At 40.8% G+C, this 23531-nt stretch overlaps 2 protein-coding genes and 1 long non-coding RNA gene across 4 annotated transcripts; 2 read left to right on the plus strand and 1 right to left on the minus strand.

Annotated features, from left to right (window-relative positions):
- The first annotated feature begins 1940 nt into the window (after positions 1-1940).
- Positions 1941-5909, plus strand: LOC141677622 (protein ACCELERATED CELL DEATH 6-like). Its single transcript, XM_074483630.1, has 4 exons — positions 1941-2563; positions 2897-3262; positions 3397-3932; positions 4765-5909. The coding sequence occupies exons 1-4, from the start codon at positions 1948-1950 to the stop codon at positions 5413-5415; spliced, it is 2169 nt and encodes a 722-aa protein (XP_074339731.1). The 5' UTR covers positions 1941-1947; the 3' UTR covers positions 5416-5909.
- Positions 5910-5929: 20 nt separating this feature from the next.
- Positions 5930-22396, plus strand: LOC141677634 (uncharacterized). 2 transcript variants are annotated; one of them, XR_012557488.1, is made up of 6 exons: positions 5930-6291; positions 20138-20462; positions 20551-20682; positions 20811-20874; positions 21995-22074; positions 22175-22396. It is a non-coding gene; the product is annotated as an uncharacterized LOC141677634 (long non-coding RNA). The 2 variants fall into 2 exon arrangements; XR_012557490.1 differs by lacking the exon at positions 20138-20462.
- On the minus strand, positions 13167-14373 carry LOC141677627 (uncharacterized). Its single transcript, XM_074483637.1, has 2 exons — positions 13930-14373; positions 13167-13830 (listed from the first exon to the last, which is right to left on the minus strand). The coding sequence occupies exons 1-2, from the start codon at positions 14371-14373 to the stop codon at positions 13348-13350; spliced, it is 927 nt and encodes a 308-aa protein (XP_074339738.1). The 3' UTR covers positions 13167-13347.
- Positions 22397-23531: the final 1135 nt, after the last annotated feature.

Consider the following 23531-nt stretch of genomic DNA (forward strand, 5'->3'; position numbering starts at 1 on the left):
TCGATTATAATTATTTTAGCACAACTATTTTACATGCGAATACGGCACAATGTGTTCAATTCATAACGTAAGCTATGACGTAGTCAGAACTTGCTGCTGTAAGTTATTTCCTCCCATCCTTCATTTCTATATATTTTTTTGGCATATTCATTCAATTTTATATATTTTAAAATTTTTAAAAATAGTAAAAAATTTATAATATAAAATTTACAACAACCCCTACTTTATTTCACTACATTAACTTTAAAATCTCACCACTTTGTCTAATTTTTTCTATTTTTCTTATAATATTCAATTTTTTTAGTATTCGTGTCAAATTAAATGTATACATACGAGTGGGACGGAGGGTGGGCGGAGAGAGTATTCAACGTTCCTTGTCTTTATATATTACTGTATAAGGTACATTCCATGCTTTTTGATTTGATCTTCAGCATTTTAATGTAAGTTGTTAGGTAGCATGGAATTTGGATACATGTTTTTCAATGTAATTACAGGTGTACCGTCTGTGGAAAATATACGTATCGACATTATATTTAGGATATCTGGATCCGCGTAAAAAGTTTATGCTTAAAATAAAATAACTTTGTCATTTATGTGCATCAATTGTTGAATGAAAGAAAGTTTTAACTGTTTTTCTCCGTCTCAAGTTTTCTTTAATAAATTTTGGACCGGTGAGAGTTTATTCATGAGAAGAATAATGTTAGAGGGCGTTTGAAAACTTGGATTTCATTTCAAATGATGGATTTCAAATGAGGATTTGAGTTGTCATTTCAAATTCTCATATTTATACTAATATTTGAATGTACTGAATTTCAAATGAAATCCAAATTCCCAAATAACTTATTTGATCAAATCCATAATTTTAAATGAAATCAAGTTTTCCAAACCGACTATTAGCTACCCAGAAGAAACATTTTACTAGTTTTACTTCCTTGACGTATATTATGCCAGGTGACATAGAACTCGTTTATTTTATAAACTGAAAAATTTATACTCCCTCCGTCCCGGCCAATTTTTTACGTTTGGTTTGAGCACGGAGGTTAAGAAATATGTATAAAGTAGTAAAAAAAAGAAAGAAAAGTGGTAAAGTGGTGGGACCCGTTGATTTTTAATGTATAAAATGGAGATAGTGGAGTAAAAGTAGTATGAAAAGGAAGGAAAAGTGATGGGACCCATTGATTATTTTTGATAAGTTTTGAAATGTAAAGAATTGGATGGGATATCTCAAAAAAAAATGTAAAAAAAAGTTGAGACAGAGAGAGTATCTTTTTTCATTATAACTAACTTATAAATGCTCACCAATATATATACCCAAAAGTTTAAATTATTCGTGAGCTCTAAGAGCAACTCCAATGCAAAGTGTTAAGAAGGGTGCAAACGTCATGTGACATGACGTGGCTTGACAGTTGGTAGCACTTTATTTGAGTTGAGAGATGTTGTTGGGGTGTTAAATGAGTTGTCATCCCATAAACTAAGGTGCAAACATTTGTGGTCCAAATATGATCGGTGTATTAATATCATTTTTTTAATACATTTCTATTTTACATTTTTTTATTGAATTAATGAAGTTGATATTTCGCGGTGCCAACCATTCAAGTATTTTTGGAAAGAATGATGCTAAAAATGACCGGAAAGAAAAAGAATTAAAAATATAATATTTTTAGTCCGGGTCAGGAATGGTTGTTGGATTATATTTGTTTAATTTAACAAGTTTTCTTTAATTTACACCCCAGTTGAATCATGTGAAAATATAGTTTGAGACGGCCATATGAGATTGATATGCCTAGTTCTTCTAGGTGCCCATTGTTTATTAATTTAAGACGAAGAGTGTATTCCAGACAGGAAGGTACGTACGGGTGACATTTGGTTTTGTATAGTATATAAAGATGAGGAATGTTGAATAACTGATCCATCTCAAGTCCATTAATTAAGTATATGGAAACATATATGACCATGGATATAGATGCTTTGTTTAGCGCTGCCATTGCCGGAGATACTGATGCCAAAAAGCAAATGGCAATGATAGCCGATCATGTCAGCGGGCCGTATGATAGAACTATCCTTCATGATGCATGCATATATGGAAATGCAGAAAGAGTGAAATTCATGGTGACGGAGTTTGCTGATGAAAACCTTTTGGTCAAGCTGGATAAATATGAAAATACTCCACTTTACCTTGCAGCAATCTGGGGACACACTGAAGTGGTCGGGATCCTCATCGATGCAGCCAGACGTATTTGGCCTTCTCCAGCTACTACCGATGATTCTGGTAATTCACCAAGTCGTGTTGAAGATTTTTTGAGGCAAGCAAACTCTTTTGGCAACACTGCCTTGCACTATGCTGTATGCGAAGATGATGTGGCTACTGTTGAGCTGTTGGTAAATGCAGATCGAAATGACCGACATATTCAAAATCAGCAAGGTGAAACCCCGATGTACGCTGCGGTTGAAAGAGGGCACTATGATATAGTCAAGTTGATCTGCAAAATTTGCACAGCACCATCCTTAGATGGCCCTCAAGGGACAACTGCTCTGCATCTTGCTATTCGTAAATTCCATCAAGGTACGCACGAATATATATAAGGAAAATGTCGTAAATTCCATCAAGGTACGCACGAATATATATAAGGAAAATGTTTGGTGTAGAGAATTGTGTACAAAATTTTATACATAATGACATGTTGTGTGTTTTAATTGGAATAGGCCCCCGTATTCACATCAACAAGCCCAATTAAAACACCCCACATCAATTGCCATGTCATTCTGCACAATTTTTTTGTACAAAATTCTGTACACCTAGCACTACTCTATATATAATTATGTACCAATAACTGACACTCATTTTTCCTTCTTGATTTGTTTCCTTTGTATTAACACCTGCATTCAACTGCATCAGGAACTACCGACAAAGATATAGTTATGGTACTCATGGATTCGGCTAAACGTTCATCACTCTCAGCCGATAGGCGAGATAACTATTACAGAGGTTTATTTATTAGAACTGACAACCAAAATGAAACTATCATAAGTTTAGCAGTGATGACAAATAACCTGGACTTGGTTAAGTTGATTTTAAAAGAAAGTCCTGAATATGAAGATCCATATAGTATTAAATATAGTGATCTCAAGTCTGTAATCTCAACAGCATCCAGAGAAGGGTACAAGGATATCTTTGAGATACTCTGTGAAAAATACGAAGCTGGAGACGATGATCATTCATGTTATGTACTTTTAACTGAAGCTATTAAAGAGGGCAAAAAAGGTACGCGATACTTGTTCACATTTCCTGTCATAAAATATTTTGCAGTTCACAGTTTGAGACTTAGAGAGAGTAGTTTTGCACAGAGTGACTAATTTACACGACTCGGCATAACTTACTTTTTTGCCATGTTCCAGAACTTGTTCATGATCTCTTTGAATATGACAAACATCTTGCTGCTTTCGAAGATCCTACATCCTGGACAGCACTTCACTATGCGGCGTTTAATAAGTTTGATGAAATAATTGAGGCTATCGTGAGTGTCCAAAGAGATATTAGTTACAAATACACCTATAAATCCGAAGAATCTCCCCTAACTCTTGCAGTCCGCAAAGGATATATTTCTACAGCAGTATTACTGATGAATTTATTGCCAGCTACATTAAGTGTATACACTGATCAGAAGGATAAAAATGTACTACACATAGCGGTGGAACGAAGCAAAAAAGATATGATAAAGACCATTCTAGCACATTGTCCAAGAAGTCTTATATACAAGATTCTAAATGGTCAGGATGAAGACAGTAATACGCCTCTCCATCTACTGGCTGCTAAAGGTTTCTTTGTCCCTGAGCTCATCAAACACAATTCAGTTGATATGATGGCAAGAAACAAACAAGGCCAGACACCATCAGATATGTTATATTCTCAGGAAGAAGTCGAGGCCGATCAGGTACTTAACCTAATTTTCTTGATACTAGGTACTTTTACATGTATTTGTTATAACGGTTTGTCTAGTGTGTGTTTATGCTCACATGCTAAGAAAGTGTGATTGATGATTTGTAAAAAATTTATTGGTGGAGATCTTTGTGCATGCAGGGTTTCATCATTATTAATGAGCTATCCACCAATATTTTGTGGACACCTTATCAATCACAGATTCTTAGCATGTGTCCATGAGCGGGTGAAGGACAAATTTAGCCTATTTTTACACAAAATAGACAAAAATAACCAATTTCTGAAAAGTTGGTCAACTTTAGCTAATGGGATACCCAACTGTCAGTGGAGTATCCACTTTATATAAGATACCCAACTGGCAGTGCAGTATCCCATATATGAAATACCCAACTACCAGTGGAGTATCTTATACAAATTGGGATACCCAACTGACAGTGGAGTATTCAATCAGCCAAAATTGACCACTTTTTTCAGAATAGCTATTTTTGTTAAATTTTTTCAAAAATCGGCTATTTTTGTCATTTTTTCTGCATCGGCACACTAGAAAAATCCTTATTATAATTAACTTGACATTTAATTGAAATAAACATGTACTAATTCTTTTTTTTGTTTGTTATTATCTGAACAGGAAAAACTAAATTATGTTAGTATGATATACTATAACTAATTACACATATACCAAATACTTTTTGCAGCAATCTGTGGCCTAGGTCTTGCCATACTCCATATCCTTTATAAGAAAGTGATAAGGTTTTTTTAATATCAGATTCTACGTATAAGGTATTTCAAAAGTTTGATCTAATTGTTTCGTCAACCTTGGTTTATAGGCGAAAATTAAAAAATTACTTGATGACGCCCCAGCTACTAGGCAATTTTGGCGGATATATGTTAGAGGGCGATGGAGTACTCCTGATAATCCAGGGGACACAACTAAACGGTTGTTGAAAGACCTAAAATTCGGGGCATACATGACTGATATTGTGGAAGAAGAGCTTCAACAGTGGAAAGAAAAAATTAAACCATACCGGGAAAGAACCACTACGCAGATAATAGTTACCGCACTTATCACCACGGTTACTTTTACGGTAGGATTTACCATGCCGGGTGGATACCACCAAAGTGGAGAACCCGAGGAAGGACCGGTACTTCTTTCAAAGAAAAAAGCTTTCGAAGTATTTATGGTATCAGATGCATCAGCTCTTGCGCTATCAATAACTTCTCTATTTATCTACTTCATTTCATCGTTGTATGATGATCCCCACCAAGTTTCGAAATTCGATTTTGCATCAACAGTGCTCAATATTCTTTCTGTTATTGCGATGATTTTGACCTTTATAGCGGGTATATATGTCGTCCTATCCCATTCACCAGGTCTTGCTCTGATCGTTTGCATTATCTGTTCCACTTTCTTTCTTTCCCTAGTTGTTTTATTGATTAAGATGATGTGTGATTGTAAAAGAAGAAAAATCAAAATTTGAGAAAGCTGGTCACTGATAGGGCATAGCAGACCCGGGTATGCTTCAACTTGGACTAAATGGAGGAAGGCTCAACCAACATGCTAAGACCCCCCTCTCCCAGGCCAATCAAACATAGGAGCCCAGGCCCGGGCCTATCCTACTTCCCGGATCCGGATCCGCCTGCATACCCGGGTCCGGATCAGGGCTAAAACCACAGTGAGGGAGGTCCCGTCAAGCACATGCACATCCCGCAACCCGCCAAGCGAAGGTACGTGGGCACGTGACTATGACAGCTATGAACAACCAGCGCACCAGACAAGCACTGCGCGTGTCAGAGGCCGTTTGGACACTCTGGAGGTGGTCCTCCCCTGGACACGTGTAAACAATCCACCCAAGCCAGGCGTCCTCTGGTCCCAGACATCCAACGGCCCAGATTTAGAGGTAACTACCCCTAAACCCTACCTTGGGGCTATATATACCCCCAAGACTGAAGGGTTTAGGGGTTGGAAAATATTTTTTACTCTTACACATTCACACTCTCCCATACACTCAAAAACATACAGCAGCCACCACATGTATACAACCACACACAAACACACAGCAGCCTCAAAGATGACATAAATATATATATACCTTCATCTTCTCCAAAGCCTGTTCTTATTCTTACACCGGAGGCGCCGTGGGAGCCAAACCCCCCTTCCGGTGTTGTTTTGCAGGCGCCCAACCTACAGCTACACCTCTCTCACGCACGGAAGGTCCAGGAACGCCAACGGACGGAGCCACCCGCTCTCCGGAGTTATCATTTGGCGCTAGAAGGAGGGGGCTCCATCCTTGGGTCTCGGTGCCCCTGGATTCATCTTCATCAGCAAACTCTTGAGAGAGTCCACTTTCAAACCTGTAAGAACATAAACAACCAAACCCTTTCTTGAATATGAGTTTTCATTTTAGCCACATTTGTATGAGTTTCTTGCTTTAGGCCGTGGTTGTGTGAGCCCGCCCTTGTTTGTTAAGTTTTAGTTGTTTAGGGTTTGATAATCTTGGTAATCTCGAAGCCTGGGGTTTAATAGTCTTGGTGATTTAAAACCCAGAACTGTTTTAGCTTGCGTATTTTCTTTTGTGTTCAAGAGCCTGCTGTTCTTGTTTGGTATTATTGTTAGCAAAACCCAGAAAGTTTGCTTGTTGTTATTCTGGAAAATTTTTGTAATATTCAAAAAAGCAACCCCAGATCCACATTTGTAGCCTCAAATCTTGGTCAGTTGTTTGTACATTTGTGGTGATGGCAAGAGCAGGAAAAAGTACAGCTGGTAGGCCCTCTGCCAGTACCCATATTCAGGATCAAGACCCCTCTCAAGTTCAAGAACCTGGGGGAGACAGGGAGACCTTCCAGGAGCAACCACTGACACAGCATACCCCAATCAGGGATGCTAGAAATGTCATAGAGCTAAATCAGTACAAGTACACCAATGTTCCAGTTGCAGAGGAGCATATGGCTAACTTAACAAGCCATGAACTTGCTGAAGCAATCAGGCTCTACAGAGATGAACAAGCCCGGGCTCAGATGGAATTTGAGCAAGATGACGAGCAAGAAGAGTCCGGGGACTCTCAGCAATCCAGGAGATCTGTCTTCGACCGAATTGGGGCCAAGGCAAAGAAGAATCAGAAGGACCCTAGCAAAAAGGAGACAGAGGCAACCAGAAAGAAAAAGCTAGAAGAAATCAGAGAAAAGATAAGGAAGGAAGAAGAGGAAAAGCTGGAGCAAAAAATTCAGAAAAGAATGCAACTGGAGGAGGAGAGGCTCCTAGCTAAAGCAAGAGGCAAAAGAACTCGGAGGGACCCTACCCCCGAACTTATTTCTGATGACGAAGAGGAGGGTCAGAAAGATCTCAAGGACATGATTTACGAGCTCCAGAGAAAAATGGAGAAAGAATCTGGGGTGGAAGTTGGGGAGACCCTCACGCCCTTCAGTCACTCCCTAGAAGCCATCCCTCGACAGAAAAATCTCAAACATTACAACTTTGACTCTTTCGATGGACTGGGGGATCCGGAAGAGCACCTCAACTACTTTGAACAAATAGCTCAGATATACTATTACAATGACTTGACGAAATCTAGATTCTTCGCCTCGACCCTCAAAGGGGGGGCTCAAAGATGGTTCAGCAGGATCCCATCAAGAAGCATCCACTCCTGGAAAGAATTCAGAGGAGCCTTCCTTAGAAGATTCAGAGCCAATAAGACACATGAAATGCACATGTGCCACCTGGAGACAATCCGCCAATATGATAACGAAGCACTTTCAGCCTATATGCGGAGGTTCCAGGAAGCCATTAACAAAGTCTCGAATCTCGATGAAAGGGAGGCTCTAAGCATATTTCGAAGAAACCTGGATCCAGAACACAATGAGAGGTATATTGTGGAGTTGATAAACAAAGAGCCCCAAAGCCTGGCCGCGGCTTATTCCATGGCAGCCCGGTTCATAAAAGAAACAGATGTTCTCCAGGCGATGAGAATGACTCGGAATGGAGGGAACAGGAACAAATCTTCTGATGACCGACCGAAAGGGGGTTACCATCAGGAGAAAAAGTTCAAACAAAGCAACCAAACCCAGCAAACAAATGTGGTGCAAAGCACCCCAATTTTCCAAAGATTGGGTCCTAAAACAGAGTCCAAAAGTGATCCCGGTCCCCCTAGGCAGCAAAGGGAGCCCAGGCAAGAGCCAGAGTGGACACAACTAAACAGAACCCGGGAAGAGATACTGAAGGAGATCAAGGGAAAGCCATTCTACTATCCTCCAAAGCCAATGCAGACTCCGCCAGAGAGCAGGCCTTACAACAGGCAGTGCGACTATCATGAAACCCATGGACACAAGACTGAAAATTGTCTCTCTTTAAAATACTTCATCGAAGATCAAGTCAAGAAAGGCAACTTGAATCAATATATCTCAAGGGAGAAAAATCAGAGAGAGGAAAGACAAAGAAAAGGTAAGAATGTGGTAAATGTGGTCCTGGGAGGCTCACATTCTCCCCCGAGGAGCCCGGGCTCAGGAGATGAGGTATTCTCAATCCAATCCTACCCGGAGATGATTATCTCATTCAGCAGCAAAGATTATGAAGGGGTCAACCCAAATCACAACGAAGCCTTGGTGGTAACACTCGACATCTTTGATAACGAAGTGAGAAGGATGCTGATTGATAATGGATCTTCAGTAAATATACTCTTCAAGCATACTGTGGACAGGATGAAACTTGGGAGCGTACGCTCCAATGAATGCCAAGAGGACCCTCTGTATGGGTTCGGGAACAACTTGGTCCCGATCCAGGGAACTTTATACTTGCCAGTCGTATTCGGATCAGGCTCAAACCAAGTTACCCATGTGATAAAGTTCTACGTGATCAATACTCCTTCATCCTACAACGGCATAATCGGGCGCTCGGCCTTGACCAGGATCCAAGCAATCACCTCCATATCACATTTGAAAATCAAATTCCCAACTCCGACCGGGGTAGGAGAAATCAAGGGAGGCTATGAAGTAGCTGAAAGATGTTACAGCCAGGCTCTGGTAATGGCTGAAACCCACCAAGACAACAAGAGAAAGGCCGTGGTACTCCGGAAACAACAAAGTATTAAGAAACATCGCCCCCACTCAAGGGACGAGGCGAGGAAAGAAGTTCAGGTAATAGAGTCCCTCTCAAATCCGAAAGCAACCAAACCAAGCTCAAAAGAGCAAGAAACCAACCAAGTCACAGAAGGGATTAAATTGAACCTAGGCCTTGGCCAGATCAACCCTACTGTGCAAGCAACCAACCCTGAAACAATTGAAAAAGGGAAAAGCAACCAAAATGAGATGGGAGCCCAGGCTCAAATTTATATGAAGAAGAATACAGAGGCTCGGATCCAAAAGATGGTTTCAGAAACGGCTCAATCCAAGATAGAGGCCGCTGTTGAAACAGAAGCAATCCTGATCAGTAGAAGCGATCCTTCAAAAAAGATAAAGATAGGGTCCGGACTCGAAGCTAACTTCAGAAAAGAACTGGTGTCACTACTCCAACGATACTCTGATATATTCGCCTGGACCCCGAAAGAAATGCCCGGGTTGGATGAATCCATAGCAATGCATAGCTTGGACGTCAACCCAGAGAGGAGACCAGTCAAGCAAAAGAGAAGAAATTTTGCCCCGGAAAGGCAGAAAGCGATTGATGAGGAAATTGAGAAATTACTAAAAGCTGGAATAATATGCGAAGTTAAATACCCAGAATGGCTGGCAAATGTGGTGATGGTGAAAAAACCAAACGGAAAGTGGAGAATGTGTATCGATTACACAGATTTGAACAGTGCATGCCCCAAAGATCCCTACCCCTTGCCAAATATTGATCAATTGATCGATGCAACCTCTGGCCATGTCATGCTAAGCTTCATGGACGCCTACTCGGGTTACAACCAGATCAGGATGAATCCCAGAGACATTTTAAAGACAGCATTCATAACCCACAGGGCGGTCTATGCCTATGTGATGCTGCCATTTGGATTGACTAATGCGGGAACAACATATCAAAGGGCAATGAATAAAATCTTCAAGGACCAGATTGGAAGAAACCTGGAATCCTATGTAGACGATATGATCGCAAAATCCACAAGCATAGCCGGGCACATTGGAGACCTGAGAGAGTGCTTCGACAACTTGAGGAAATACTCACTCAGGCTCAATCCAGAAAAATGCACATTTGGGGTAGGGGCTGGGAAATTTCTGGGATTCATGATAAGCAACCGAGGAATTGAGGCCAACCCAGAGAAAATAAAGGCAATACAAGAGATGAAGGCCCCAAGAACACAAAAAGATGTGCAGAAGCTAGCAGGATCACTGGCCGCACTCAGAAGATTCATCTCCAAGCTAGCTGAGAGATGCCTACCCTTCTTTGACCTGTTAAAAGGAGCAACCAATAAGAGAGAAGTTAATTGGAGCCCAGAATGCCAAAGAGCATTTGAAGAGTTAAAAAGGTACCTTTCTCAACCCCCCGTATTAACAAAAGCTCAACCCGGGGAGCCCCTATCCCTTTATCTTTCAGCAGGGGCCCTGGCAGTTGGAGCAGCGTTGATCAGGGAAGAAGAAGGCAAACAGCAACCAGTTTATTACGTAAGCCAAGTGCTAAAAGATGCAGAGACCCGTTACCCGAACCTAGAAAAGTTTGCCTATGCATTAGTCACAGCATCCAGGAAACTCAGACACTACTTCCAGGGAAGGGAAATACGGGTTGTAACAAGTCAACCATTAAGAAAGATAATACACAAGCCAGATATCTCAGGGAGGTTGGTAAATTGGGCAGTTGAGCTAAGTCAATTCAACCTCACTTTCATTCCTAGAACAGCAATCAAAGCCCAGGCTCTAGCTGATTTCATCGTAGAATGCAATTTCCCGGAAGAAGAGCCCGTGCCCACGTACATGGAGATTGAGAGAAACACAGATCAAGAAACAGAAGCCTGGGCTCTCAACGTTGATGGTTCTTCAACAAATGAAAGATCAGGAGCGGGGCTCATCCTAAAGAGCCCGGAAGGGTTCGCAATCCAAATAGCAATATCCTTTGCATTCTCAGCAACAAACAACCAGGCAGAGTACGAGGCCTTGATTGCAGGATTGAAGTTAGCAAGAACACTCAGGATCCAGAATCTCAAAATTTACAGCGATTCCCAGATCGTCGTAAAGCAAACAAATGGCGAGTACATAGCCAAGGATCCAGTTCTAGCCAATTACCAGGCTCTGGTCCAAAGCTACCTGGCCTCCATACCAAAAGTCCAAGTCATCCAAATCAGCAGAGAGGAGAATTCAGAAGCCGACTCATTATCTAAACTTGTTCAAAATTCATCCGACCTGGATTGCTCCGTCTACTTCGAAGAATTACAGAAGCCAAGCACAGAATCTGAGGAAGTTATGGAAATAGAAAACAGTCCGAATTGGATGACCCCATTCATTAACTACTTGGAGAAGGGAGAGCTCCCGGAAGATAAAGGAAAGGCTCAAAGGCTAAAGGCAAAAGCTTCGAAATTCTTCATGGAAGAGGGAATACTCTACCGCCGGACCTTTTCCTCCCCAATTCTCAAATGCATAGGCCCAGGAGAGGCACAATACTGCCTAATGGAAGTTCACGAAGGAATATGCGGGGACCACATGTCCGCAAAAGCACTGGCTCACAAAATCATAAGGCAAGGGTATTACTGGCCTACCATCCACCAGGATTCGATAGACTTTGTGAAAAAATGCAAGGAATGCCAACTCTTCAGCAATGTGAAACGGATGAGCCCAGTCCTACCCTCCTCAGTCTTGTCACCAATCCCATTCGCTGTATGGGGAATTGATATCATGGGACCCTTTCCCAGAGCCAGAGGAGACCTCAGGTACTTACTAGTCTCAATCGACTACATGACGAAGTGGGTAGAGGCAAAGGCAATGAGAACAATAAATCAACAAGACTGCATCAAATTCATGAACAACATACTGATGAGGTTTGGGATCCCAAGAGTACTTGTCTCAGACAACGGTCCGCAGTTCGTCGGTTCAGAATTTGAATCCTACCTCCAAGAGCGGGGTATCCGGCATAAAAAGTCATCTGTAGCCTACCCTCAAGGTAATGGCCAAGTCGAAGTAACTAATCGAATACTTCTCAGGGGGATAGAGAAGAGACTCAGAGAGAGCAAAACCAAATGGCCAGAAGAATTGCCTAATGTACTATGGGCATACAGAACAAGCCCCAGAACTAGTACAGGAGAAACCCCCTTCAAGCTGGCTTATGGAACTGAAGCCATGCTACCAATTGAAGTAGGATCCCCCTCCCATCGAGCAATCAACTTTGATGAAATAGCAAACGAGGAGGGGCTCAGAACGAATATTGAGCTAATCGATGAAGTTCGAGACCAGGCAGTGGCAAGAATGGAAAAGTATAAGCAGAAAACAAAAGAGCACTTCAGCAAGAAGTCCCGGGTCAAAAACTTTCAAGTGGGAGATCTGGTCCTACGAGACACAGAAGCTTCAGATCCCACTAATACCGGAAAGCTAATGCCGAAGTGGGAAGGCCCATACAAAGTCAAGGAAGTTTTAAGGCCAGGAACATACAAGCTCATGAACATGGATGACTCTGAAGTACCAAATACATGGCATGGACTCAGGCTCAGAAAGTATTACCAGTAGAAAAGCAAACAAAAGCAACCAGAACTTGTAGCCTATGGCAAGCAACCAATCTATGATCCGATATTTTGTATGAAAAAATTTGCAAATCAATGAGAACAATTTTCCATTTTCAGAAAATTATTACTTTTAAATTACCAGTTATGGAAGCAAACAACAACCCGGGTACCTTCTCACACCCGGGTTAGAAGCAAAAAACGAAAGCAACCACTATTTGCTTAGAAAAATTCTAAGTAAATGGAGCAATCACCAATCCGGGTTAGACATACCCGGATTGAAAGCAAATTTAAAAGCAAAAAGCAACCCGGATTAACATTTAAATCCAGGCTGCAAAAATCCATTATGTACTTGGAACATAAAGCAAAAAAGCAAACAACCCGGGTTAGACACACCCGGATTGAAAGCAAATTTAATAGCAAAAAGCAACCCGGATTAGCATTCAAATCCAGGTCGCAAACAACAATTATGTACTTAAGTTTTCAAATACTTAAAGCAAAAAAGTAAGCATCAATCCGGACACTGTCCCATACCCGGACCAAACCCGATATGAAACAAGTCCGGATTAGGGGCCATAACAAGGATCCGGATTGCACAAAAAGAGAACAAAATATGGAAGAAAAGCAAATATTTTCAAAGGAAATTCAAAGGCTAATCCGGATTGACATCAATCCGGAATAAATCCAAATATTACAAATGGTTCAAATCAAAGTACCAAACAAAGGAATCCTAGAAATGAAATTACATGGTCTGGGCCCGAAAAGCCTTGTAAGGCTGATCCGGATCTAGAGGAAACTGGGGCTCGGACCATCATAGGGTTCCGGTTCCCCTTGACCTTGCTCGACAGCAGCCTTAGCAGCAAGGAACTCTTGGATAAAGCTCTCCCAGGAAGCAAAAGGGTCAGTCTTGATATGGCGCTCTGCAACAACCCAGGACCTGCGTACCTCGGGAACCCCGGCCTGAGCAACTTCGAAGTCATAGACGTCGCTGGCCTTGAAATCAGCAATGATGGCCTCCTTGTTCAGGTTCTCTTTGGCAGCAAGCTCGGCCTTCAGCCTCTCGACTTCCTGGGCCAGCCCCTCAGCCCGGATCTCAGAGTCCTTCAACTTCTCGTTCAGCCCGGTCTCCACCACCCGGAACCCCTCCCGGGCCTCCTCCAGCTCACCCCTAAGGGAATCGGAGAGAATCTTCTCAGCCTTAGTCCGGTTGTTAGCCTCCTTCAGCTCAGTGAAAGCAACATCGGAGCAAATGGAAATTGCACTCCCAAGCTGAGAAACAAAAAAAAAAAATATATAATACTATGAGCAAAGAACAAAGTAAATTCGAGGCATAATCCGGAACTAAGAGCATAAAAATCCAGAAATTACCTGCCCCCATTGACCAGTGACCCTCTTCAAGGCAGCAGCCATGTTGTAGCCCTCGACCTCCTCCCAATCTTCTTCTGAGGGGATACTGGACATGAACCCGGCCAGATCAATAAGACTCTTTGTCCCTACCCGGATAGGAGCCCCATCCGGTCCCTTCCCCTCCGAGTCGCATATGACCCGGTCAGCAACAACAGTTTTTCCGCGGGGAGGCTTCCCCGGGGCGGACTTCCTCTTCTTCGAAGGAAGTTCCTCTTCAGAGATTTCCTGAACGTCCGGGTCCTTGGCCAATGGAGAATTACCCGGATCAGCAACATTCCGGGGGGCAGAAGATTCGGCACCGCCCTCTACATCCGCAGATCCGGATCCGGTGCCTGGGGCCCCCTTGGTTGTCTTGTATGCCAACCCCAAAGAGTTAAAAGCCGCTGCGTATGCTGAGGAAGACATTATGGCCCGGGATGCAGGGTTATAATGCGGCAAACCTGAGAAATAGAAGAAAACTATAAGCACAGGATTAATAAAAATGAAGACTACCAAACCCGGAAAGAAATACTACAGGGAGCCCGGACCATGGCAAGACGTTTTATGCAAATTATCTAAAAAGTAAAGCAGGAAAAGCAGGGGGACCCGGATCAAAGACCAAAATAGACCTTGATCCGGACCAAAGATTACAAGTTACAAGCAAAAGAAAGGTAATCCGGTTCTCCAAGCTTGGATGGAGACCCGGATCAAGTAAAAAGGGGCAAGTTAAAAAAGAACTCACAGCCAAGTTGGAACATGAGTTTATGGTTCATAAACGTATCCCGGGTTGGCTGGAACCCGAGACTACCACAAAATTTTCTAACTTGGTCTACAGCCTCCCCATCTAAGATCTCTGGGTTGAACTTCGTCTTAACCTCCCCAGTCGTGAAATAAGGAAGATACTCCAAATCGTAACCCTTCAACATCAGTATCTCCCCATTCCAATGCTTCAAAGAGGTCTGGTGCATGACTGGTTTGGACCTACCCGGACCAAATCCGCACTCTGCTGCCCGGAATCTCAGTTCGTAAAAAGGTTTCTGGCTTGACCTAGAAAGGTAAAAAATCTGGTGGAATAACTTGAAGGTAGGAAGAAGCCCGGACTTGTTACAGCAAGCTATGAACCAGGTCATAGACTTGATCCCATTCGGAGTTATCTGCATAGGAGAAATCTTGTAGACATACTTACAAAGGTGCTTCAGAAAAATGTGCCACCTGGGGCTCCACCCGGACCTTAAATGCTCCAGCCAGACCGGGACAAAACCATCAGCAGGACGATGGAAAATCCTCTCATATGGCTCAGGCCACCTCCAAGCGATGTCAGAAGTCAATTGAAAAGCAGCCCGGATTGCATTGTCCATATCACCCGAATCTGCTTCGGCATAAAAATCCTTAAGCTGGTAGTGATCCCGGCTGATCCCAAAGGAAGCAAAAGCTGTTTCCAGAGCACCTTGGTCATAAATACCCGGGTGCCCATCCTCGTGCCTCTCATATCTGACCCGGGTATAATAAATGCTATCCTCGAACCCGGGTGGCTTTCTTATGAAATGATACTTAATATCAGACCACCTGCCCTCTGGCGTAAAAATAACAGAGTTTTCTGGAAGCCTCTTGAACCGGAAGCTCGTAATTGTTCCCACGGACCCGGACCCCTTTCTAACCATCTCGCCCTGGATCTGTTCTCTACCAGATGAATCCGGATCACTCTCCTCGTCAGAAAAGTTGGGATAGCAGTTGTATACTTTCCTAGCTCTCTCTTTGATCCGGACCATATACCTATTAAAATGAAGGTCAGTTAATCTGGGCCCTACAGATTTTATTTGTCTCACTAAGTGGTCCGTATCAGGTACGTTATGTTAATTTTATCATAACCTAATGATCTGGACCACCAATGCAAGTCCAACCCGGAAAAACATCAACGATCCGGATCATGTTAACTACAATCCACAAAAACAAACCACCATGGACCCGGATCTTGATGGCAAATACCCAGATCCGGATCCATTGCAACAAAAAACTTAAAGCAAAACCCATACACCCAGATCCTCATGGCAAACACCCACACCCGGATCAAAAGCAACCAAAAAACAGATAAAACCCAAGTCATACAATTCTACCCAAAAACCTACCCCCGATCCGGATCCTATACCCTCGACCCGGATCCAAACAAAAACCCTAACCCACAAACAGTTACCTTGGGAATCAAAAGGCAAAACATGCCACTTTTAACCTATACATATATATATATCCCAGCCAAGAACACGAAGAACAACAGTGCAAAAAACCCATAGAAATCAACAAAAATCGAGCCTAAAACACAGAGACACTTACTGATCTACAAATAAACAAAAAGCCAAGCAACAAAAACAACCAAAAAACTCGATTTCACTTCGAAGAAATATAGACGAACCTCAAGCATGCAAAATCAAAATCAAAATCAAAATCGAAGAACAAATGGAAAAAACAAGAAAGAAGAGATCTTACAAGTCAATTGAAGATGAATGGAGCAACAGCGAATCAGCGGCGGAAGAAAGAAGCCCAGAGTGAAAGCCTTCGAAGAAAAATGAGAAAAAGAACAGAAGAAACTATTGGATTTTTTAGAATTTGGGAGAATAAAAGTAAGAAGGAAAAAAGAAAGGGGACTGCAGCCTTTTATAGGCCCAGGGGAGAGAAACCGCTCCTGCCACGTGGCAGGATCCTACTGGTTCCAGGAGCGGTTACAAAAAAAATAATACACATTAAAACACATTTAAAACCCATAATGATTATGGTCCGAGTTTCTAGGAAGTAACTGCCCAAAATTCAAATTCAAAGGGGGGAAAATGAGCAAAACCGATTGAAATCCCAAAACCTTTCGAATTCCACAGCCCAAGACCCGGATCAATAGCCATAATCCGGATCATTGCAAACAAGATACATTTCAGAGGCCACCAGGATCATAAATTCTTCCAAAGGCATCAACAATTCTACCCTAATCCGGATTGGCATCCACCTCACCAGATCCGGATTGGGGGGCAACCAGGGGCAGAAATTTTCCTAAGCAACCATTCTACCTTAATCCGGACTGGCATCTACCTCACCAGATCCGGATTGGGGGGCAACCGGGGGCAGAAATTTTCCTGAGCAACCACTATACCTTAATCCGGATTGGTATCCATTTCACCAGATCCGGATTGGATGGCAACAGGGGCAGAAATTTTTCTTAATCAACTATTATACTTTAATCCGGATTGATATCCATTACACCAGATCCGGATTGGGGGGCAGAAACTTTTCTCTAAGCCAAATATGCGATCCTACTCTACTCCCTCATCCAGAAGATCTGCATAAGGGAGTGGGGGGCAAATGATAGGGCATAGCAGACCCGGGTATGCTTCAACTTGGACTAAATGGAGGAAGGCTCAACCAACATGCTAAGACCCCCCTCTCCCAGGCCAATCAAACATAGGAGCCCAGGCCCGGGCCTATCCTACTTCCCGGATCCGGATCCGCCTGCATACCCGGGTCCGGATCAGGGCTAAAACCACAGTGAGGGAGGTCCCGTCAAGCACATGCACATCCCGCAACCCGCCAAGCGAAGGTACGTGGGCACGTGACTATGACAGCTATGAACAACCAGCGCACCAGACAAGCACTGCGCGTGTCAGAGGCCGTTTGGACACTCTGGAGGTGGTCCTCCCCTGGACACGTGTAAACAATCCACCCAAGCCAGGCGTCCTCTGGTCCCAGACATCCAACGGCCCAGATTTAGAGGTAACTACCCCTAAACCCTACCTTGGGGCTATATATACCCCCAAGACTGAAGGGTTTAGGGGTTGGAAAATATTTTTTACTCTTACACATTCACACTCTCCCATACACTCAAAAACATACAGCAGCCACCACATGTATACAACCACACACAAACACACAGCAGCCTCAAAGATGACATAAATATATATATACCTTCATCTTCTCCAAAGCCTGTTCTTATTCTTACACCGGAGGCGCCGTGGGAGCCAAACCCCCCTTCCGGTGTTGTTTTGCAGGCGCCCAACCTACAGCTACACCTCTCTCACGCACGGAAGGTCCAGGAACGCCAACGGACGGAGCCACCCGCTCTCCGGAGTTATCAGTCACTATACCCGACTATCAAATGTATTTTCAAATTTTATAATATGTTGTTAAATCTATTTTCATGTCATTAAAAGAATTATATGAATGCACAAGTCTTGAAATAGCTGGGGGCATTTGAATGAAGGGATTTGATTTGAAGACAGGTAACTGGTTAAGGAGGCTGTGATTTGGTTAACCACACACCTTGTTTGGATTCGATTTTAGGTTGTTTGGAATGCGTTTCTATCAGCCCATATGTAACAGTTGGCATATATGTTATTATAACAAAACACGGAGAGGTGCGTTTAATCTAGCTCGTGTGGTTGAGAATTGAGATGATTCAGCTGACAAGTTTATCATAGAATTGCATAGCTGGGTTACCATGTTATGTTTCTCGTATAATACTCCCTCTGTCCCTCCAGATTCTTTGCTTGATTAAGTATATCTTTATGTTTGGATCTCAGTCATTTTCCACACTTTATTTATTATATTACAAAAACGATTTAGGTTCGCTAAAGATGGATACTGTTAATTCCGAAACCCATGTATGCACTTTGTACAAAATTTATGCGATTCCTTCTGTGCGCTTTTTCTGGTTGCAATGTGTGCCAGACTTTGTTGTATGATTCTATAACTATTTTCATTTAGAAGACGAACATTTGAGGGAAAATAAATCTAGGACAAATATACCGGCAGTGTGTAGTTTTTGGAGTTAATTATCAAGTAGGTCACTTACTTGTTGGCGCCGCATAGAGGGGAGAACGAATGACTCAGTTCTCATTCCAAGCAGGACTCTTCTATGATTAGTGGGAATTCTGGGTGGCATTCTCTCTGCACCTCGCGTGTTCATGATATCTACATTCAACTGTGCCCCGGAGACAGGGTCGAAGCGGGTGATCTTCTCGCGGGCAAACCTCGGGACTTGAGAGAAAGTATGAAGTCACTGATTACAAATTTGTATCAAAAATATTATTAGGTGAAATTCTTAAAAATATTATATATTGAGTTTTGCACTTTTTTTTATGAATGATATTACATCTAAATGAAAAATTATGAGTACTAGTAACTTAGATAATATTTTTAAATTTTTAAAAATGTATCTACTATTTATTTTTATTTAAATCAAATAAAACAATCAAAAAATTAAAAATAAATAATTGATAAAATTTTAAAAATCTAACAATATTATCTAAAATAGTAGAACATGGATACTTCTACTATGGATACTTTCATTTGGATATAATATCATTCATAAAAAATATGTGAAACTCAATATATAATACTTTTAAAAATTTTGACTAATGATAGAGTGATATTTTTGATAAATGAGTGACTCATTTGAGTCAGTTTTTTTGTAATCAGTGACTCACTTGATACATATATATGCAGTAAGTGAACTATTTGATAATTAACTCGTTCTTGTTATACATAACATAACTACTCTCTCCGTCCCTATAGGTTCTTTATATCCGTGATGGAGCTCAGCACGTATTTTAAGACTTCTATTAAGTATAGTCCTCCAACTTTTTTTAATTATTTTTTCTTCTAAATAAAGATATGATGTTTAAATTTTTATACAAAAAAGAAGAAAATTTCAAAAATAAATTAAGTAACTATACTTTATAATAAACTTAAAATGCCTGTCAAACATGAAAAAAAAACTGTAAAGAAATAAGAGGGACGGAGGTAGTTTAACTTTTTAAAAAAGGTGGCGCTGCTTGCATGGAACAAACACAGTGAAAGAGAGCCTGGACTAGGCTTGCTGTAACAGAAGTGCTGAACGAGGCACGCCTGTAATCTAAACAGCGGCGCAACCACCAGCATAGTGAAGGTAACATTGTTGAACCCTTACATGTTGGTTCTCGCATGATCTCTTTAAATGCAAGTTCTGATCCACCCAATTAGTCTATTTGAGAACCACATATACAACAAAAAAAAGTGAAAAACTCATTGTCCACCTATCTGAAAGTTTTTTATTTGCTAAACTAGAAATTACGGGTAAATGTTGTACAATGGTCATAGTGAAGAAATTCTCTGAACCACCGCAGTCTGGTCCAAGGCCTACGCTATATGTTAATCTGTTGTTCCCCTGGTTCAGCCTGCACCCCCAGATTTCGCACAACAGCTTACTGGCACTAGTGGAAGGGAATTAAAGTCCCACAATAATATTTGGATGAACAATAAAGTTTTCGCCCTATGCTCATCTAGTGGCAGTGGTCACCAAGTGGCTGGACTCGTCTGCAGTCCAGCCAATTTATGATGACCTGAAGTCCTCTGCAGAAAAGAAAGGATATGATGACCTGAAGTCCTCTGCAGAAAAGAAATCAATTTATGATGCCCGGATCTTGGAAGACAGAAATAACGAATTTCACCAGTTAAAAGAAAAGCTCGTGCTTGCATTGGATAAAATGAGCAAAAAGAAGGTTTTAGTTGCTAATCATATATCATGAAAGAGATGATCTCAAGAGAGTTTTTGATAAAGAACTGAAAGCTATTTATAATTTTGAGCAGGAGCTTATCCTTGCACATGAAGCTCTAGAGAAATCACTAAACGAGGCTTTTGATCTGGCGAAACAATTGGAGCAAAGAAGAAAATCTGTGCTGACAGCTCAATGTTCAGAGCGCAGGCCGAGTATGCTGAAGGTATAGAGTTGTTGCAAATTATAATGCCCGCCATAGCGGGCTTAAAGAGTTTCATCAGATTATATACTTTAATTTCCTTGTCAAGCTATTTGATAAATTCTGACTGTTTTAATTTTTTTCTAATACAGCATTTGTGAATGAAGAATGAGGTTGCAGTACTCTTCTCAAATTCCCTAGCTTCTGAATAAAGATGTAAGTTCTAGTTATATTTATGCTTGATTAATAAGTGCATTTTATACAACTTTATTTTGTGGAGTTTACAGATTACATATTTTGTCATACAGTTGAAATTATCGGTTAACTTACAGTTATAGTTGCTTGTTGCAGCATGTATGTTTTTTTTTAATGTGAACTTTATTATGTATTGAATTTACTAATGCATATGGTAATAATATGTGTATACTTCTTGAGCACAAAGATAGGTTTTATCCCGTAAAAGAATGCACAATTCCAATCAGGTTGACAATTTTTGTTTGTTTAAATGGGGACAGTCCCTAGCAAAAACATCTTTCCAGTCCTTGTATCAATCATCCAACGACGACTGCTGGGATTAAAAAAAATAGCTACAGGGACCGCGGACATTGTTTGCTGTCCGAAAAAATTACCTTTTTGACCCTGGTCACGGACCGCGGACATTGTCTGCGGTTGGGACTTGTAATTGTATGTTTGTGTTAATGCAGGGGTCCATTTTCACTTAGCAAATAAAAGTCTATTTCAAGTGATCGCGGATGTAAGTCTATTTCAAGTCCGTAACGCAGACAATGCTCGCGATCCATGAACATGAACAAAAAAATAATTTTTCCGGACCGCGGACATTCCGGACCGCAGACAATGTCCGCGGTCTCATCCAAACCGCTGAAAAACTGTTTGTTGTATAATAGCTCACTGGCAAACCGTTGTCGGGGACTATCAGGGCAAAAATAGCAAAATGTAGTATCAAGGTTTTGCAGGATTTGCCTCGCTCCAGGTGCCATTTATTGTCCTCGAATATATTTTTTCCCTTATCTTCTTCAAATCATCATTTGAACTCTCAGTTTAATTCTAACATATGTTGCTTAGTTGGTTTTTAATTTTGCATTTTGAAGACATTCTATGTTCACCTGGCCAATGCCTATATATGTAGAGACTATGTGAATAAAATATATTGTCACTGCACAAGATTTATGTTGAATTTAATTCAAATTCTTATCCAACTGCTCTTTAGTAATTAAGATGGTATGCTATATTTAGTTTAATCCAAAGAGTCTTCTCTGTAGTCTAATATTGAAAATTGCAGCAACTATAAGTAGATAACCTCCATTACCCTGTTCAGATTGAAATCTGCAGCAGTGTTGGACTGGTTCCACCGGGCTTGGTTGACTGCAGGGGCGTAGCCGGCCTATTGACAGTGGGGTCAGTTATAAATTTTAATTATATCAGTTATATATCGGTCAAAATTTACCTATAGATACTGTCAAGCGGACTCTAACTAATTAAACCTTATTATTGCAAGACATAGAACAATCTCAGGTTCCTGACTATAATCAAAAGTTCAGAATAAACCACGGTGATCCAACGACGAAAGGTAGAGGAACACAATGAATAGATAGCTGGATTATGAAGAAAATTCAGTAGAATGAAGGGGCTGAGAGAGCAGAATGCAGCCAAGACTTCAATAATCTTATGCACCTCGCCTGTTGTTGTTGAACCTTGATACTTCTCATATTTTTTATTCTGTTACACAAGATATTTTAAGTCAGTTATAATTGAAAATTGATATTATTGTTGTTTACTTGCATTTTTTGTGATTTATTATGGTTTTGCTGTGTAATTTCTCGGTTCAACCGGTCAGTGATCTTTTAACAACATTACATTTTTATTTCTAATAGTTGAAACCTGTTTTATAGGTCTCCACCTTGGGGCAATATATTAAATGCAGTGGAATGATTTTATGTATATATATTTTTTTTAGTACTTATCCATAAGTAACTTATGACTTAAAGTTAATAAGTTACTTATTTTGTGGCGGCCAAACAGGTCCTGGGTGTCTTATATAAGTGATAAGTAGATAAATGCCTATAAGTTATATAAGTGTTTAGATAAAATTCAGAATTTTTTTTACTTAATTGAACAAAAATAAATAAATTATAAATAAAATTATCTTAAATCGTGATTATTATATCAGAAAAATAGTTTAGAACACATTATTTAATACTAAAGTTAATAAAAAACAAAAATTCAAAATAAGTCTAGAAAATTTACATCGTTACTAACATTCAATTATCAGCTTATAAGTTGTAAATCCAACTTATAAGTTTGGTCGATAAACACTCTGACATAAGTGATTACCGGCTTATAAACTATAAGTAACTTATACGTTGAACAGATGCTAGTTTGCTTATTCATGTCTGAAGCTCCCTTATATCCTCTTCTCTGAGAAGAGAATGCTCGAGAGGTTGTGGCATAAAGGCTATTCTAGCCACTGAAGTGAAGGAACATTGTTGGTCAGCATGTTAGATGAAAGAAATAAAGCTCCTTCGATCCTTGATGATGTTATGTCATAAGCATTAACTCTGCATGCGAGTCGTGATACCCTCGACCTTGCTGTACACTCAATGGGTATATATTTAACACATGGATTAGTTATTAGTTATTAGTGAGGTAATTTAACTTCACACCTTAACGTTCTAGCTTAATCCAAGGATATTTAATCGTATAAACATTATCATATTCAATTCGACAGCTTAATATTTGGCACAGTAGTTTGTCAGAGCTAATCACTATCAAATTCTATCTACAACAAGATTACATGCGCATCTGCAAGCATTAGCTAATATCACGAGACTAGGAATTAAGAAAGTATTTGTTTT

Source organism: Apium graveolens, chromosome 1 (assembly GCF_009905375.1).
Source record: "Apium graveolens cultivar Ventura chromosome 1, ASM990537v1, whole genome shotgun sequence".
NCBI classification, from domain to species: Eukaryota; Viridiplantae; Streptophyta; class Magnoliopsida; order Apiales; family Apiaceae; genus Apium; species Apium graveolens.